Source organism: Heliconius melpomene, chromosome 8 (assembly GCF_056956725.1).
Source record: "Heliconius melpomene rosina isolate 202511_hmr_F chromosome 8, ASM5695672v1, whole genome shotgun sequence".
In the NCBI taxonomy this organism is placed as follows: domain Eukaryota; kingdom Metazoa; phylum Arthropoda; class Insecta; order Lepidoptera; family Nymphalidae; genus Heliconius; species Heliconius melpomene.
Genome location: NC_140396.1, coordinates 1,256,189 through 1,275,334, shown reverse-complemented (window position 1 = coordinate 1,275,334; position 19,146 = coordinate 1,256,189). Strand labels below are relative to the sequence as shown.

Here is a 19,146-nt window from a genome sequence, read left to right as displayed (position 1 = left end):
CTTGAATCTTGCACCAATTCTCTGAGCAAAAGGCACCACATGAGGTCTGATAACCTCTTCAATGTATCGCTGAGCTGTTACAGTGCCTCCGTCTAGGATTATTAGCTCAGTTCTACCCGATAGACTGATGCCTCCCCACACCATCACATTGGGACCCCCGAATCTGTCACTTTCTCATCAGTAAACAACACTGTACTCCAGTCATTTATGTCCCATGCAAGATGTTGCCTTGCATACGCTAAACGATTTGCACGATGAGCACTTGTTAGTGGAATTCGCACTATTTGTCTTCTGGAGAACTGCTGGTCTTCGTGCAACCAGTTCCTAATCGTTTGATCACTAACGCGGGTACCTGTGGCTTGCCGCAAGCGATTTTGTAAGCCGTGAGCGGTGATAAAACGCTCTCTTCGCGCAGTCAAGAGAACATAGCGGTCTTCTTGCGCGGTGGTGGATCTAATTCTGCCTGATACTCGTCTTCTGGATACCGTTCCCGTCTCTTGAAAACGATTCCAAGCATTTTGGATCGGTCTTCGTGAAAAGCCGAGCTGTAGAGCTACAGAACGTTGTGAATGTCCTTCTTGAATTAAAGTTACAGCTCTGGTTGTGGTTGGCAAGTCCATGGGTCGTCGAATACATGGCATAGTGTTCGGAAAAGATCAATTAAAACGATAGTTAAACAATATTTGAACTATGCACGACTACTTCCAAACTTTGACTGAATTTAACTATCAACTTGAAATAAGGGTCAAATCAAGTGCTTCATAAAAATCTCTAAATCTACCTACTTTTACAATTTTTTGCTGGCAGTATACTCAAATAGAACTTGTCTACTGGTCAACACTTAAGATGAACGTACCATAAGTATCAACTACTCAAGATCGCATTCATGTGAATAAATTAACCCAAAGTGCAAAAATACGTAGTGGCCCTTATTTTGTTTTGACTAGTATATATATTTTAAAAGTATAATAGTAGTTAAAAATACTATTTACTTTAAATTTATATTTAATAATTAATGAAACTTAAAAAAATATTTATCTATTATATTTCAATTATTAGTTAATGATCCTTAAACTATTACAATGTCTTTCTTTAAAGAAAAATATCTCTAAGGTATATAATACACGGTATTTAAGTCATCTATACTATACATTATCTGTGCTTAGAAAAATAAATACACCATAGACAGCGAGCCGTCATGTTGTCTGACATGACACCTGACTTCATAAGTTGCATACACAAGAATATCTAATTTGATTCTACATTTCATAATTAAAACATACAATAATTTGCTTCGCAATCAACTAACTCATGAGCCGATCGTATGACGCACTCGTGAGCTATGGAAACAGTGTACAAAACGCTTAAGTCGCGTGCGGGCTGAGGTGTCAACTGATACTAATCGGGCTTCACAGGCGGTCTCAATGAATAATAACAGGATATGATAACATGGCCGTGCAATCGGACTCTGGCGGGAAGGACGACGTGAAGACACAGTTCGTTACCCGAGAGGGAACGTATCGGTTGATGACATTGTCCGAGTACTCGAGGCCTAATCGTGTAGGGTACACTAGTGGGTCAGGCTCGACACATGTGCGCGTTTCCTTGGTCTCCTTACCTCCGGGCCCAGGAGGTGGAGCGCCTGGTTCTGATGGACAGGGCTCCGACGACAGAATCTGCTTTAATCATGGCAAAGAGTTATATGTTTATGTATATAGAGGTATTAAAAAGGTAACTATTTACTTTTCACTTTACAACTAAAATGCATTGAATTATCTTTGAATGAGACTTGATATTATATTTATAAGTTGTAAATTCAAATGAAACATTTAAAAATGATTGACTTGTTTAAAAGCAGTATTTGTGCAGGCACTGTTGCTAAATTTTGATAACAAGTGTAGACAGATAAACATCTGGTTAGCACTTGTGCATAAGTACATAACATTGTGATTATGGTCAATGTGATTTTTGCACACTTCTGTTATGCAATTTCATTTATTTGTAAACAACTAAACATGTAACATATATAATTTTTAAATGAATTAAAAAATGGACATCAAAATAACAGATTATTTATTAAATCTATATCATTAATAAATTAGGTAATAAAAGTCTTATTAGATAAGTAGGCTATCCAATACTACTAAAATATATTGAAACCAGGAAATTCTGAGCAACATTGATGGAACTTAACAATGCATTTTGTCTACTAAAATGCTGAATGAAAATTGAAATATAATCATTTCCCTAAGTAGACAAACCTACAACTATTGTAATTATATGCAGATACTTGCACTCTGCCACAAACACCTTATATAACTTTAGTAAAGTTTTATAAATTATTTCCTTGGCTATACAGGCAGCAGATCTCACTAAGCCAGTGGACAAGAAGATGTATAAAGGCACCAACCCAACATGTCATGACTTCAATCTCATTACAATGACACCAGAAACTGTCTCTTTAGTGATAGGATTTTCCACAGGCCAAATACAACTTATAGACCCAATTAAGAAAGAATTAAGTAAATTATATAATGAAGAGGTGAGTCATTTTTTATACTGAATTATGTTTTTTTTCACAATGTTTCATGTTCTTTTCATTATTTTGTAAGTAAATAAGTACAATATATAAAATCAGTTTCACACATATAGCATAGTAAAACAAAAACTAAAATAACTTAAATATCTTTAATTATTTCTTTCTAGTGAAAATAGAATCTGCGATCCATCAGCAAAATAATTAATATTTTTATGTTATTTCTAGTATAATGAATGGTTTTGAATTTTCCTTACGTCTTACTCAAAATCATACTTAGTGAAAAATATATAAATAGCATATATGATGATTATAAATATGCACTGTTGAGTTTTACTTAAAAGTACTGTATGTCTAATTTTATTTTCTGTTTGACAATGTTGTTTATTGATAGCATCTGACTGTAAACATATTGGCTATAGGTTCAACCCCCTCTCAGGGCAATTATTGTATTTAAAATTATTTTATTTCTCAGTTGAGGTAGACAATTCTGGTGCTTTTAATAAATCTAAATTGTAAATTAGTATTGAAAATTTGCCTGTGTATGGGGACCACAGTCTTACCACTAGGTCTTCTCTCTGTCTGCTCTGCTATACAGCAAAAATCTAGGAAACTATTTTATATGCTTGGGAATCTATCATACTATTATATAGTTTTATAACACTTATCCTATATAGTGCACTTTAGTAGAGATTGAACTCAGTTGATTCAATTTTTTTTTCAATTTCTCAATAAGAATCATGTTGGATATTGTTAGTCCAATAAGAATATTTTATATTTGCTATGAAAAGTTTATTTTAAACAAAGCTGTAAAGTATTGATTTTGGAGTGAAGTCGATACAAAGCTACATGCCCTTATACATAATTGAGTAAGACTAGTAAAACCTCTGATTCAGGTCTAATGCAACTACATACAAACATGATTATAAAATTGGAAAAGTCAATAAAGTTGCTTACATTAGACTTCTGTGATTTGGTTAATGTTTCTATAATGTATTATGTCGAGATTATATACTTAGATTAATGTGTTAGACATAAATTTTCATTGTTGCATGTAAAAGTAGATAGATTTTTTGTATATTACATTTTTCTTTTTAATTTCATGCTGTACCTCCCATATAGCAGGGTAGGCTGAAGAAACTTATTGTTAAAACTTTCCGTTTCCTACACAAATTTTCGACACATGTGTTTACGAGTATGTTTGTGTAGACGAGACTATTTCTACTGAGGGAATTTGGTTATTTTCATTTTCCTCACTATCATACCGGCCCTGAAGTAGAGTTCAACAAAAAAACAATAATTGATCTTACCAGTTACCAACTTCACTCATAAAACAAAAACTATTTCAGAGACTAATAGACAAAACGCGAGTAACATGCATAAAATGGGTGCCGGGCTCCAGCAACTTGTTCATCAGCGCTCACGCGTCAGGACAGCTTTACGTTTATAATGAGGAATTGACTTGCAGTGCGACGTCTCCCCATTATCAACTCTTCAAACAGGGAGATGGTTATTCGATACATACATGTAGGACTAAGTCGACGAGAAACCCTTTGTATAGGTGAGTTTTGATATAATAGTTACTTAGTTTTTTGAGGATCGACGCTAGAACTGTCTCATCGTGTGTGTAATTTGAGTGATTTAGATTTTTTTCTTTTCGTTTTAAGGTAAAAAAAGTTTATATATATTCTTTATTGCACATAAAAACACATAAGAAATACAAAATTAAAAGTTTAGTTAACAAAGGTGGGCTTATTTCTAAAAGAAATCTCTTCCAGCCAAGTTTTAAGGATTTAGCTTTTATTTATGTCTAATACCGAATATTTGATGTCAGTTGGTGCGGGGGCACTAGCATGCGACTGCAAACACGACAGCCTATAGGGTCTTTTGCCATTGGAGGAAATTCAATATTTTTATTATCTAGCTCTGGTGACGAGGTAAAGCACGGCAATCAGTTCCGCCACTCAACACGCAATACCTCTAGAATTTGGCGAAAAGTGAGCAACGGAAATGCCTTAATGAGAATGGAGGCTCCCAGGTTTTCTCTGCCTACCCTGCTATATACGGGATGCAGCGCTAAAGATAAAAAAAAGAATATCCAGGCAATAGTAATAAAAGACAACCATAATTTACATTACGTGAACAATCTTGCTGTATCTACTAAATAATTATTGTTATGGATAATATTGTTAAAATATGTATAAAAACTTGAGGCTGAGGTCTCGATGTGAGGCGTCTATATTTAAATTATTTTCGTTTCTCTCGCTCTCGTAGACAGAAATTGGGGAAAAAATGGGTGTAATGACACTAGGTTCCCTCTTACATTGCTATGCGAGAAAGCTACAAAAATTTAACGTAACAGGACTATATTCAAACGTCATAATTTTTCGTCATATTACTATAATGCAAGTTTATAATGCCGTCTGTGGGCTTAAATATCGGGAACGTTATATACTAACGTATGTAGGTGTGGTTACGATAACGTTAGTACAATTTACGACTTACCGTGCAAGCGTGGTGACGTGATGTTTCATGTAGGTACATGCAGTTATTGATTATTTACTCTTACAACTAAGGAGTCACAACTCGATAATAATAATGTATACGCCAGGTGAAAAGTTTTTGAAGGATTTTTTTTACACAGAATACCACCACAGAGAATACCTAGGAAATTATATATGTAGTACTATATTTTTATATAGTTAGAAAATTATGAAATTTATAATTTTAAACACTTTTGTTCATTATTGAATAACTTTTCATTGCGTTTCGTGTGTCATTTTAATTTAGGTTGTATGCCTTTTTAAATCGAATCGCATAATCGGCCGTGACTAATTTTCCACTCTTACTTTATTGAAAGAAATTTCTATGCCTTTAATCTGTGTAATTTTCTATTAAGGTTTTTTTATAAAAACATTCTCATATTATTCTTTCAGGTGGGTCATAGGCGCGGAGGGTAGTTGTATAAATGAGTTTTCCTTCTCTCCTTGCGGGACCAACTTGGCCGTGGTATCTCAAGATGGCTTCCTGCGCGTTTTCCACTACGACACCATGGAGCTCATCGGCAGAGCCAGATCCTACTTCGGGGGATTTTTATGTGTGTGCTGGTCCCCAGACGGGAAGTATGTAGTGGTGGGAGGGGAAGACGACCTAGTGACTGTGTGGTCCTTCAGTGAAAGAAGAGTAGTAGCTCGAGGACAAGGGCATCGGTCGTGGGTTTCAGTGGTCGCCTTCGATCCATATATCGTCAGCTTTACGGACCCCGAAAATGAAGTTGAAGAAGAGAAGAAAAGTGAAAGTGTACAGTGTTATAGGCTAGGTAGTGTTTCACAGGACACACAGCTTTGCCTGTGGGATCTTACCGAGGATGTCCTTCGGCCGCCGGTCAGAGCGAGGGCTTCCGCTCATCTTTCTCCAAATAATAATTTCTCCCCTAATGGCATTCCCGGGACGAAGGTCCCAAAGTGTCCGAAAACTAACAAAATTGGGCATAAACACGCGGAATTAAGCGGGAACGCGTCGGGTGAGCCTTCCGGAGCGAAACCCGCGGCCAAAGCAAAGGCTAACAACGTGTCTACATTGAATATAAGTGTGGGCAAGGCCAAGGAAGAAAGCTCTGGCTCTCTTGGGGTCAACTTTACGCAACGCCTCGCGGGATTTTCCTTTGGTGAACGACGATCCGAGCATCGACGAAACTTCAGTCTGACGAAACCGGCAGAGAAGACGACGAGTACGGTCGCCTTAAGAGGGAAATCAGCTCAATCCGATGGTTACGACCCAGTAAAGTTGATGGGCACGCCGTCTTGCCCGCGTTTCGACGAATGCCCGGTGTTAGAGCCACTTGTGTGTAAAAAAATCGCGCATGAAAGGCTGACGGCGCTGTTGTTCCGTGCGGAGTATTTGGTCACTGCGTGCGCCGACGGCTGCGTAAACACGTGGGCGAGGCCGGCGCGACCCCGACCTCGCGACTCCCGTGACCCCCGCGACCCCCGACCCGACTCTCGCGACCTTCGACCGGACGCCCGCGACAGAATCGACCTCGTGGATTAGCGACCCCCGAATCGCGACCCATTGTGTACAGCATTTAATATTTGTTTCTTTTAAATTTACGTAATTAATACCTATGTGAATACATTTTGCAACATTTTTAGCAAATTTGTTTGGTTAGGTCAGTTCTGTGGTTGTATGTGTGAGGTAAAGTTTATTTTTTTTTTATTATTGTCTAGTTGTTGCAAAAGTTTGTGTTAATATTATGCCGTCGCTGTTTATCAATACATTTCAAGGATATTAAAAAAAATATCCTTAATATTAACACATTTCCTTGGTATGCCAGATTAAACTTTTTCTGAAACAAATTAAAAATTTAATTTAGATAAAAAAATAAATTAAGATTTGATATCGCCATCCCACAGGCATACAGTGACTTCAACAGCATTTTTATACTATTACTAAACAACCTTTCTGTAACAACTAGACTACAATTTAATTAATTTCAATTTCCGCTTCATGCTTTAAACTCATTGTACCTTCGTTTCATAGACACTTAACTTTAAGACAGACAAATATAATTATTGTAATTTCTGATTGGAAGTTTTGATTGAGTCTTGTGTCAGTGAGGCTTTGTTGGACTTCTTAGGTTTCTTGTCTCTCTTTTTTAAACATGCATTCTCCTACTGTATAGTATCTCTTCTTTACCATGCAATGTCCTTAGTGTGTTCATCATACAATGTGATATTGGCAAAGTGGATAGTGATAAGTACTAAACTTGTATGTTTGAAATACGATAAAGAAAGAATAGAATATACTTTTTAATATGTATTTTTTAACATTAAAATAAAAAAAATGTAATGTTAAAAAATATATAAATATATAAAAAAATCTTAAAATGATACCCTACGTGTTTATCCTTTTTTATTCTGATAGATAAACTAAATTACCGTGAACTTTCATGTAAATCCGTTCAGTCGTTTTTACGTGAAAGAGGAACCAACATAAATCCATCCTCACAAACTTTCAGATTAATTAACTTAAGAAGTTCAACGATAGCTATTTTATGTAAGTTGGTATGGTATGATAGCAATAGCGTTGAGATTTCTACTGTAAAGGTTACTCTTAAGACATTTTTTTTGCTCACCTGTAAATATAGATATAGGTTTGCCAATCAAAGATTGTATGCCCATACGTCACTTAATTTTTTTAGTTCACGCTCTATCCCTCACGTAGCAGATTAGGCAGAGAGAACCTAAGTGTTAAGACACTCAGTTTTCTCACGCACCGCCCAATGGTTTTGGGTGCGATACTCGCTCAGGGTAATGGAATATTCTCATTTCGCCGCCTCGGTAAGGGGACATAATGCAGGGTTGAATTCATTCATTCAATACACATTATCTAGGAAATGGGACGTATGTAGGAAACAGTGTCCTAACACTAGTTTTCCTCAGATTCTCCTGCTATATGAAGGATCCAACGTGAAACTGCTTTTTTGTTTGTTTTTTTTCTTTTTTAAAAGAAATCGTGTATCTGCATATAAATGGCTAGTTAAATTACTAAAAAAATACTTATAACTTTTATATAACTTATCTTATTAAGTCATACATTGTTATTTTTTTAGTTAGTTATAAATAAATATGTATATATCATTGAAAAAAGACTATTCCTAATACTAGAGTCTATATAAATTAAAAGTGACGTAACGGCATAAAGGGCGTTCGTGAGCGAATTTTCGATGTGAAAAATTATTTATTTCTTTTTAAATCGATTTTGAACGTTGTTAAACTAAATCGACTCGTCTCTGAGACTTGATTGTTGTCGATTTTTATTGTATTGTTGATTTATCGTGTCATCTATTGAAATTAACCCTCATATTGCTTTCAATAGCGCACGTGTCGATATTGTCCATATAATATAAAGCTTTAGTAGTTATAATGTGATGAACATACATAAAATATATGTAGTTTGTTTGTATGAAACCGAGTTGTTTATATTTTACGTGTTATTGTAAACAATATGGGCGTATTTGATTTCTTGTAGCTAGAAGAAAACTGAGCGCGCGACCCCAACGTACAATTGTATTATAAAATGTATGAAAAAAAAAATACTAGTCTAATTTGGTCTATAAAGAGTTGTTTGAATTAAAAAATTAGTCTGTGCAACGAAAATTTGTCAATATGGCAACTTTATCTCTTGTAGGGTTACCATTCTCTAATTATAACTATGTATAAATTTGCAAATTTGATAAAAAAATCTTTAATGCTCTTTTAAAAATATTTTTTTATTAATTTCAATTGCGCGTTGTGTCCGCGTTTCATAGTGAATATCTTTATTATGTATGTCTATTGAGACTTCTGTTCTGTTACTCCACAGATTATATCTTATGGACGAAACATAATTGATTATTGCATTTATTTCTTAAATTATGTTACTATATTGTATTTGGTTATACTCGCTTTTGGATGTATAAGGAAAATGTATTTAAATCTTTTAATTAGCTTAGCTTAGCATTAACATTTGTGTCACTCAATTTTTGCAGATTTTGTGCAAGTATAGTTTTATTTTTTGTTATAAAATTAGTTTAGCTTTTCAACTCAATTTTCGATAATTTTCAATTACAATATGAATAGCATTCATCATGAATCTTTGTGGATTACTTATGGGAAGGGAAGATTAGTAATGTAAGGAAATCCTTTGACTTTACATCAGTGAAAGCCATAAATTTTTGATCAATATTTTTTAAGTTTCACTCTGTATCCCGCACATAGTAGGGTAGGCAAAAGGAACCTAGTGTTACGCTACTGCCGTTCCCAACTTTCCCCCGAGTTCTAGAGGCGTTGCTTGTTGAGTAGCCGATATTTTTTTGTAAATTCATTATTTAAATTTTTAATTATATAGCATTTGAGCTCATAGCTGTCGCTTTTAGTTGGGTGCGCCATTTATGTTTTTTTACTATAACATATTTTCCATTTTTTTAAATATTACAAATGCCTCCCGAAGCGAGTATACTGTTTACATAACCTATATGTTATGTCAGATATCTTATATTATTTATATAGTACGCTTCATGTATGATTGTAATCATAACACTGTGTTATTAATGATAATCGACAGTTGGAAGCCGTTGCGATTAATACATATGACATAAACACGGTTTATTATTTAGTCTGTGGCAGATTTAAAAAAAAAAACAATTTTTATGCTTATTTAAATAAATATTTCAATATTTACTAATGTTGCCAGAAAATAATTTAATTTTTCATTTTACACTTAGATGTAAGAGCGCCGGAATAAGAACTGATACATTATCGTTATAATTTTTGTGCATATTTCATTAAAGCTTATATATAATCTATATATTGCCTTTCAAATTTGGCAACATTAGTTTTGTCTGTCAATTGCCACAGTCTAGAACTAGAGCATAGCAAATTAAAAATATATAGTTTTATATAAGAAAATAACAGATTATTTGATACAGACTTATAAAATAACTGTGCTTATAAAATTCTTGTTTTTTAATATGCTTATGCTCCAAAAAATGAAAAATGAAACTGAATTAGGTATTAATATTATTTTAGATACATACATGATTTTGTATGTTTGATTGGTTAGTCAGTACGGATATTAGTTCCATATAAAGTTACTAGATGTCGCGCGCGACGAAATTAATTTATTGAAATTTGTTTAAAAATTTAGTGAGACACGAATTATGAGCCTATCAAGTTTATGAAATAAATAGACGATTCTCTTTATAGCAGTGCAGTTTTATTTGAATACTACTTTTATTACTAATTTTTTATTCAAGTTTATTTTCTATTTCAAATTTTCAACCATATTAAATGCATTGGTTTACAGATTTATAATAGTAGTTTTAATCATTAAACATAAACGTTGTTTAAAGATTAAAATTAAAATGCAGTAAATTATTTTGTTTTTTTTTAAATTATTTTATTATCATTCTAGTTACTTTTAATGGCACCCAACTTTCAAGTTAGGAGTCCGAATCTTACCAAATAGGAATAAAACAAGCACTAATTTGGAAGTTAGTTTAATTACTTTGGCGTTCACTTACTAACAGTCTATTAATAATTGCAATGCCTTTGTAAGGACCGAAAAAGCTTTCACTTCTACACTGACCTCACCACATAATTTATAAACATTGCGGAGGAATGCCTTTAAAAAAAAATAATACATTCAATGTTCTTTATTTTCGTCTAATTTAAAAATATTGCGCACAATCACATCAAAACTACAAGTCCTTTTACCTTCGGAATAAAGATATGATTTTAACATTAATTATATATACAAAAAAATCGTGTCAATTTCAATAATATGAAATTAATTTCTTTGGAATTTGCATTAGAATCCAGGATCCCAACCTGTACTATCGCTAGCGTCAACCATCTTATAACATACTATAGTGTCTCCTGGCTGTACTTCTATTGTGGGGTCGTCGAAGCGGAGTCCACATTCTGTATCTTTTTTTATAGTTGTTACTTCGTCTTTGAGATGTTTCATTGATGCTAGTTTACCTTAAATGGAAATTACTATTGTTAAAATGTGTCACAGAATGTTCCATTCACTTAAAATGGAAATAACATCTAATCAGGAGTTATGAAATAAAGAAATAGTAACAATTTCACGGTCCACGCACTTCAAAGCTTCCCGCTGAATCCCGCATATAGCAAGCAGGAGAAACTTAGTGTTAAAAAAAAAAACAGGCATTGCGAGTTGAGTGGAGAAAATGAACGCCTTCCTTTGCCTCCTTATCAGCCTCAAGTGGAAATCGACTGTGCCACAACTGGCCTTAACCTGAAACTTTTAAACAAGTATAATTGCATATATATTCCAGTTTTATATATTTACTTAGTATCACATACCTTCATATACAACTTCACCGGCTCGAACAAGGCGGTACAGAGCGTTTCTCTGCAGAGATCCCTTGACGCACCGACAGCCCGCCACCGGGACCTTCTTTTTGCCCTCCGACACTTGAAACTGTTGGAGGACGTTAGCTTCGCCTGTGGAATTGTTTAGTTAGCTCACACACATTTCTTATAGGTAGGTGAAGAGAATGAAATTGTTTTTTTTAAACTAGAGTCCGTTTATTATTTCTGGAATACATGCGTTGGAGAACCCAACGCTACGTTTTGTGATATCTGTATTGTAAATTAAATATTATCATTGACAACTCTTACAACAACCATCGCGTGCATAGTAAGATAATACTCACTGCGCCATAAAGATATCAAAACACATACGATATCGCATTAGGACTTCATTTTACAATATCTAATATATAAATCTATAATATATAATTGTACTGCACGTTTCATTTACAGCTGGATTGATTTGAATAAACTTTTTTAATATGTATTTCAATAGATTTCTGGATAATAGCCCAGCTTAACTATAAGAAATCATGCACAGTTATATCAATATCAGCCCTTTTCTTAACAGGATTGTGCTTTCTGGGTTCGCTAGTATGAATTAAAGACTACATTACCCACTAACTCCTCCTCCTGCCTCACGGGTATCCTGTCGCTGAGCTCCTGCTTGAGGTCGTCCACCATCTTGTATATGACGTTGTGCGCTTTGAGCGCGACGCCGTGTTGTCGCGCGGCGGCCGCCAACGGTAGGGGACAGTCTACGTTGAAGGCGTATATACAGGCGTTGAAGGCTTGTGCTATCTAGATTTTTTTGATAAATGTGTTTGAGTATTTAGTATGTTATTTTTGTAGTGTCATGACTAAAATAACATTATTTAAATACAACTTTTTCAAATATTTTTGTATTATTCGTTAAAAATATATGAAAGATTGACTTACCTCTAGGTCGCCGGGCGTGACCTGCCCCACCCCATAATGCACCAGCTCGAGGCGAACGCGGTCGTGTTCATCGTACGTCTCCAGTATATCCAGGATAGCTTCCACTGAACCGTCGACGTCACCTTATTATATAAAAAAATATAAAATTAAGTATTTCTTTTACTTATTGATGTACGCCGCATATAGCTGCGTAGGCAGAGGAGACCTAAAGTTAAGACCACGTTTTTCACTTTTCGCCGAATTTTCGAGATAATGGCTGTAGAGTGGCGTCTACCCTGTTATAAGCGGTATTCAGCGTGAATCTGATAAAAAAATCTCAATATTCGACCCTATGGGCAATTCGACGAGCTATATACAGACTACAGCCCTACAAATTTATTATCTATGTCTAAATGTAACACCCACCTTTAACAACAACACTGAGCGTGGGATGATCATCACGCTGTATCATCTTCTCCCTCGGCCCCGTGGGTTTGAGCCTCAACCTGCCTATGCTTCGTTTATGCGCAAGTACTTCTTTATACTTGGCCCTGTGGTCCTCCTCCTTGGCGGCTATGGCCTCCTGGTCGGTGGCCTGTTTGTCTCGCATGCGCTGCGTGTGGCGCCAGCGCATCACCTCATTTGCACGTTTCTGGTAGAAGTCAGGGAATAATATACATACATATATGGCCCCGAATAAGAATCAAATTCACAACAGTCGCGTTTACTGTCGCTCGATTTGCCTCTGCTAAGGCCTCTCGACGTCTCTCGTTTATTTTTTAAATATATTTTAAAATATTTAAGACAATAAATTAAACGTAGCAGGATTCGAACCCGCACCTTCTGGAAAAAATCCAAGCGCTATACCCTATTATGCAATGGCTTTTATCGAGCTATATCGCTAATAAAATAATTATAAAAATTAAAAGAAGTAATATCCAACCAAACGATTATAGATACTTTAGAGAAAAAATAGAATGATACAAGCAATCTTTTACCAATAGAGCGATGTAGATAAAGAGAACCTAGTGTGAAAACACTCCTTTTTCACTCTTTACCAAAATTCAATTTACGTTTTGATTGGCGAAACTCAAGGCCGTAAAAAGTAATATCAGTGCAGAGGCACAAGCTTGCGACTAAACACGACAGGTTGTGGGTTCGATTCCCCCTGGAGGAAAAGGAATATTTTACATTTTCATTACTTTGCTGTGGTAACGAACGAGGCACGACGTTGAATCCCTCCACTTGACATAAATTGAAATCCAGGGTTTGGCAGAAAAAGAAATGTATTATTGGAAACAGAATGTCTTAACACTATGTTCTGCCTACCCTGTTATATGCAAGTGACAGCATGAAACTAAAAAAGTGTTAAGTACGTATAACTACCTCGCTCTGCACCTCCAGCACGGCGTCCCCGGCAGCAGGCAGCTCCCGCCAGCCCAGCACGGACACGGGCGCGGAGGGCGGGGCCTCCTCTATAGATGCACCTTCTGCTGTTTTTAGTACTCGCACCTGGAAAATTAAATTGAAATTCATCGTGTTGTAAACGCGACGGTTGTGAGATCGATTGGTAGTCGTGGGAATCATTTGTTTTCATATCCTCGCACTGGTAACAAGACATAGCGCCGCGTTTAGCTCGGTTTACACGCGGTGTCTAAAAATGAGACAGATTGAAGAAGACAGAGTGCTATAACACTTGGTGCCTTTTGCCCTTCCTGTTATGGGCGAGATACAACGTGATGATAAAACAAAAATATAAATAATATCTTAATGCCTAATTATACTCACCTTAGCCCAGCCACTCCCCGCCACAATGACGCACCCCTTACGCAGCGTCCCGCGTTGTACCAACACTGTTGCTTGTTTTCTACAAATATAAATAAAAAAATATCTTATATAATTTGTAATGTAAATACTTGTAAATGTAACAAAAGATAATTTAGAAGCAAAACAGTAATTACATATTTTTTTATACAACACTTAAAAATATCAAGATTTTTAACTCTCTACCTAGAGGTGATGAACATTTTTTACATATATTAAGCAATACATGTGTTTTTTCGAAATTTTGTAGTTAACCATAATTTAAAATATAGGAAAGTGTCACTGCTATATGCTCCACTTTCAAAACCTCATTTTGTTTTATTAGAGCAGGTATATGAAAATTCAATTAATTTCCCCGAAAAAAAAAATTACAACTATCACAACTTAAAAACATGTAAAACAAAAACTCACCCAGCACGAGAATCAACCTGTGACTCAATAACCACGCCCTCCACATAGCCTCCGGGGTCCGCCTTCAAATCCATCAACTGTGCTTGCAATATGAGTGCTTCTACCAAAGTGTCCAAATGTAACTTCTTTAAGGCAGACACAGCTATGGCTTGCACATCACCGCCAATAGCTTCACAGACAATGCCGTGTTGGGCTAGAGAGCGGAGGGTTTTCTCCTAAAAACATAATTTAAATTTTAAGTTCCCAAGGCAAAACAAAAAAATAGAGAACAAAAAAATAAACAAAAGAATAGTGTATCAACACTGGTTTCCGCTGCTTACCATCTAAAACTAAGTTTCCCATAGTTTCACATACAATTTTGAAGTTTCCTTAAACGAGACCTTTTATTACTCAATTTTTTGGCTAGATTAGTGATATAGCATATTAAATAACAAATTAAAAAATCTGTTCCAAGCAATCGTAGCTCAAAGGGACGACTTCTGACAGTAAACGAGACTCACCACTCACGATTCTCACTCAGAGGAATGACATTATTTTAATTTCCATGGTCTGGTATTACGCGGCGTTTATTTCCGCAACACAACACACAATCTCTTGAAAATTAGTCGGAAAGCGGGCAACGTAATGTCTTAACAGTAACTTTTCTCTGCCTACCTGAAGCTATAAGAAAAAACCAGTAGTTTTAAATTGTGTGTTTAAATCCCTTAGTGACACATACACAAATACATGTATACAAAATTGAAGCATACCTACAATGTTCACACCTGGCTTGTCGATTTTGTTGATTGCCACCAAAATTGGAACTGCAATAGAAAAAAGTTATTAAAAATAAACTTTTTTCTCCGTCTCTTCTCAGCAAAACTTAAGGCTGCCAATTTATATCAGAAGACAAAATAAACCTGATATCAAAGAAAGTAAATAAAGAGTACGGACTTCTAAACATCCTAACTCCAAATTTTAACTTTAAGTTTTCCAACCCTAGTAAAACTCCCTACTGCTCGGTAGTTTACCGCGGTAGTTGATATGTTAGTTCAAAGATGCATAAAAGCCTATTTGAATATAAGTTTAAAACCTAAATATTAGTGGTATTTTTTTTACCAAGACGGAAACTTCTTTATACAATTTTTCAACCCTAGCTTCCCTAACACAAACAACCAAAACGGACTCCCATCCACTCCCACTCGCACTTACCCCCAGCCTCTCTCGCCATTCGTATACTCTCGACCGTCTGCTCCATGACTCCATCATCAGCTGCCACCACCAGTACCACGATGTCAGTGGCCATCGCACCACGAGACCTCATGGAGGTGAAGGCGGCGTGGCCCGGTGTGTCTAGGAATGTTACTTTCTCACCTGATCCTAGTTTTACTGTTGGATACGAAATGATTCACTTTTTATACTTTGTTTATTCAACAAATTGGAACTATTTTCTTTTGAATTTTAACAAAAATTTCTAATGTAATAATGTTTTTTTTTAAATCCACGCTTTGTCCCTAGCGTAGTAGCCAGAAAAAACATAGCACCAAACTCTACGGTCTCAGCCAACTTCTTTGATCTCGTCCAGTATTATCTATACCGTTTTTGAAAAGTTAACCGAGGTCTCGAGGTCCTCCTCTTCCTCTCTTACCACTCACATTGGCAATATTAACAAATGAGAGTAGTTAATATGCTACACATAAAAAAAAGGAAATTGAGTTGGAAAGGATTTGCAAAATAAATGTTAATTGTGAGAAGTTGATATTGTATATAAATTCTATAATGTTGAGAAATATGATATATTTTAATTTATAAGTTTAGTCACTTGTCAAGTCAAGTCTGAGTTATTTGCAATCACTCTGTTTGGTGTCCAACATAAAATGGCGGCTTGCGGTATTTTGTAGTTTAATTTGAATTCAATTTTATTAAGTATGTAGTAAAAAGTATAGTATCTTTAAAGTTAAAAAAAGATACATCTATAAATAGCAGAATAGAATAGAAAAGAACAAAAAATACCTTCAAAAGCACCAATATGCTGTGTAATGCCCCCAAATTCTGTATCAACAACTGATGTATCTCTCAAAGAATCTAGCAATGTGGTCTTCCCATGATCTACGTGGCCCATTACGCAAACTACTGGAGGCCTAGGGCGAAGCGCCTCGGGTGGAGATGGAGGTGCTGGGACCGCATCTTTATTCTGAAAAAAAAAATGCTTTACGCTGTATCCCGCATATGAGGGGCCGACGCTGAGTAATGAACCTACAACCGTCGCATATACAGTCACACATTCCATGTCTCAAGCAATTGATGTTTTAAAATTATCAAACTGTTGTCAACATAAAATATAACATTTCATCAAATATTGTAGATGCTATATTATATTATGTAATTTATAAAACACCATTGTTTGACTTGTAATTGATATTACCAATATTTTTTTGATGATTATTAAAATCATAAAAACTAAAAATAGCTAAACAAAATCACCTCCTCCTCTTTAACCTCAGCATCGGGTCTGGGAACTATTTTGAATCTGCATCCCGATATTTTGACAATATCTCTTACTATTTGCGGATTGTGGATCACTGTGTCCTTTTTGTATTCTACAATTGATTCTTTGTCGGCAAATTCCAATGCTTTGAAAATATGATCTGTAAGAAAAGAATAGTATAAATAATTTTAGGCCGTCATGGCACAGCGGTGCAGCGTCTGACTCGACGATTGTGAGTTCGATTCTTTAAGTGAAAGTGAGAAAATAAGAATTATTTTTACTTTAGTAACAAGACAAATCATGAGTTGACTTTTACTTAGAATGATTTTTTTCTAAAAAAATCATTAGTATCATGTGTCGTTTTTGCTAGATTTTACATAAAATTCGCCACATAATGAAAACCTATTAATTGTATTTCATTGCCGAAATTGGTATATAACCCTTAGTGGGCAAGTCCGAGTCGCACTTAACTGTTTATTTTTTATTATTTTACACATCTCCTACATATAGCAAGGTAAGCGAAGGACATACTGTTAAGATATTTCATTATTCAAAGTTAAATGCACTTAATTTTATGAGAATAGAGATTTTTTTCATTTAAAATCCTATTCTCTAATGATATTTAAAAGTAATTATAACAATGACAAAAGTGTAATAATTATATCATTTAATTAAAACAGAAACTAGATTTACCAGTTTGAATAAAATAGAATAGATTACTCATAGAAATAGACAATAATATGGAAAAAAATTATCATTATAAGTTTTATTTTGTGATGGTTCAAGTGTATATCTATCTATACTAATAATATAGAGCTGAAGAGTTTGTTTGGTTGAATGAACTAATCTCAGGAAATATTGGTATAATCTGTTTTTATGTTGGATAGTCCATTTATTGAGGTAGGCTCTATAGCTTAGGTTAGCTATAACTTACGTAATACTACAACTGATTCTCACTGTAAGCCATTTTCCTCTAATTTTACTATAATAAATCCTTTAATTTATTGATGCATATAATATATAATTATGAATTATGTACTTACCAACATCTTTATGTAACACATTTGCTATTTCCAACACTGTCATATTTCTCCATATGCCAACTACTTCAGAGCCTGCTTTAGGTGCATATCTTATAACCCTCTTGCCTTTATTTTCAACTGCCTATTATGTGTGGATAAATATATGTTTATATAAACTCTTAAAATAAACCAAAATCAAGCAATTATTTTGAAAAGAAAAACAAAGGGTAAGATTATGAAGTTACAAGTTCAATTCTTCTTGTCAGAAAAAAATATTTTCCATCATTCTAGTAAAAAGGCAAAGTTTGAGTTTCTTCTCTCAAAACACAATGTTTTGAAAATTTTATGGTGTGTTGGAGATAAAGTGTCTTAACACTATATACCCTTTGCCTACCTTTTATATGTATAAATAAAAAAGAAAATATACACTAAATTATACCTTTTCCTCTGGTGATTTTCTCTTCTTATAATTAATATGAGATATTGACAGACATCTATGCTTATAGAGTTCTGGTTTAAATATATTCACTGTCAATGAATGTGTGAGGTATTCTTTTGTAATATTCTTTAATGTAATCCTGTAAATATTTTTTATCATATGTTAATGAGAGGAAATATATATTATTAATCTTAAAGAAACTGCTTTAATATATTTGAGAAATTAATTAGTTTCAATTACTGACGATTATAGTTTTCTGTGCAATCATATTAAATGCTGATATATGACTTTTTATAAAAAGAAGCTTTATTTTCAAATAGAACTTAAAGTTACTGCCTACCTTTGTAATAAAATATTTCTAAGCATTTTGAAATTAAAAATCAATAGAAGTTCATAAATTACTTATTTTGCCGTGTCTTTTACAAAAAACTTGTTTTAAACATTATAAGTATAATATTATTTTCTATAGTTATTTTGTTTAGTTTATTTATATAATTATAACCTATAACCATAACATAACCTAGCTTCAAATGTCATAAGCTGTCATTTGTCTATCAAAATAGATAAGTAATATTTTATTTTAAGAAAAATCATCGGTTTTCCCATATGGAAAATAATCTATGGGATATTTTACTATTTATTTATAAAGT

The 19,146-nt window shown here is 34.5% G+C and overlaps 3 protein-coding genes across 4 annotated transcripts; 1 reads left to right on the top strand and 2 right to left on the bottom strand.

The window, feature by feature from the left end:
- Window positions 1-143: 143 nt before the first annotated feature.
- LOC146536611 (uncharacterized) lies at window positions 144-641 on the bottom strand. The gene has a single exon (XM_085189616.1). The coding sequence runs from the start codon at window positions 639-641 to the stop codon at window positions 144-146; it is 498 nt and encodes a 165-aa protein (XP_085045742.1).
- Window positions 642-1,304: 663 nt separating this feature from the next.
- On the top strand, window positions 1,305-10,280 carry LOC146536610 (WD repeat-containing protein 20). The gene is made up of 4 exons (XM_085189104.1): window positions 1,305-1,731; window positions 2,360-2,542; window positions 3,886-4,097; window positions 5,473-10,280. The coding sequence occupies exons 1-4, from the start codon at window positions 1,450-1,452 to the stop codon at window positions 6,584-6,586; spliced, it is 1,791 nt and encodes a 596-aa protein (XP_085045230.1). The 5' UTR covers window positions 1,305-1,449; the 3' UTR covers window positions 6,587-10,280.
- A 281-nt stretch (window positions 10,281-10,561) lies between these two features.
- On the bottom strand, window positions 10,562-19,056 carry mIF2 (mitochondrial translation initiation factor 2). Of its 2 annotated transcripts, none has more exons than XM_085189102.1 (15): window positions 18,837-19,056; window positions 18,497-18,635; window positions 18,079-18,199; window positions 17,032-17,195; window positions 16,561-16,741; window positions 15,760-15,936; window positions 15,322-15,371; window positions 14,569-14,783; window positions 14,122-14,200; window positions 13,720-13,845; window positions 12,760-12,985; window positions 12,355-12,476; window positions 12,033-12,216; window positions 11,407-11,547; window positions 10,562-11,058 (listed from the first exon to the last, which is right to left on the bottom strand). In XM_085189102.1, exons 1-15 carry the CDS (start codon window positions 18,860-18,862, stop codon window positions 10,886-10,888), a joined length of 2,124 nt encoding a protein of 707 aa, XP_085045228.1. In that variant the 5' UTR covers window positions 18,863-19,056; the 3' UTR covers window positions 10,562-10,885. The 2 variants fall into 2 exon arrangements, with proteins under 2 accessions (XP_085045228.1, XP_085045229.1); XM_085189103.1 differs by having other exon boundaries at window positions 10,916-11,058; window positions 12,037-12,216.
- Between the last annotated feature and the right edge of the window lie 90 nt (window positions 19,057-19,146).

Coding starts and splice junctions, on each gene's coding strand:
- mIF2 (XM_085189102.1), bottom strand. CDS start 18,862: ATGCTTAGAAATATTTTATTACAAAG. Junction 18,200..18,496: donor GAAAATCACCAGAGGAAAAG/GTATAATTTAGT, acceptor CACACATAATAG/GCAGTTGAAAATAAAGGCAA. Junction 13,846..14,121: donor CGGGGAGTGGCTGGGCTAAG/GTGAGTATAATT, acceptor TTAATTTTCCAG/GTGCGAGTACTAAAAACAGC.
- LOC146536611 (XM_085189616.1), bottom strand. CDS start 641: ATGCCATGTATTCGACGACCCATGGACTTGCCAACCACAACCAGAGCT.
- LOC146536610 (XM_085189104.1), top strand. CDS start 1,450: ATGGCCGTGCAATCGGACTCTGGCGGGAAGGACGACGTGAAGACACAG. Junction 1,732..2,359: donor TATATAGAGGTATTAAAAAG/GTAACTATTTAC, acceptor TTGGCTATACAG/GCAGCAGATCTCACTAAGCC. Junction 4,098..5,472: donor ACGAGAAACCCTTTGTATAG/GTGAGTTTTGAT, acceptor TTATTCTTTCAG/GTGGGTCATAGGCGCGGAGG.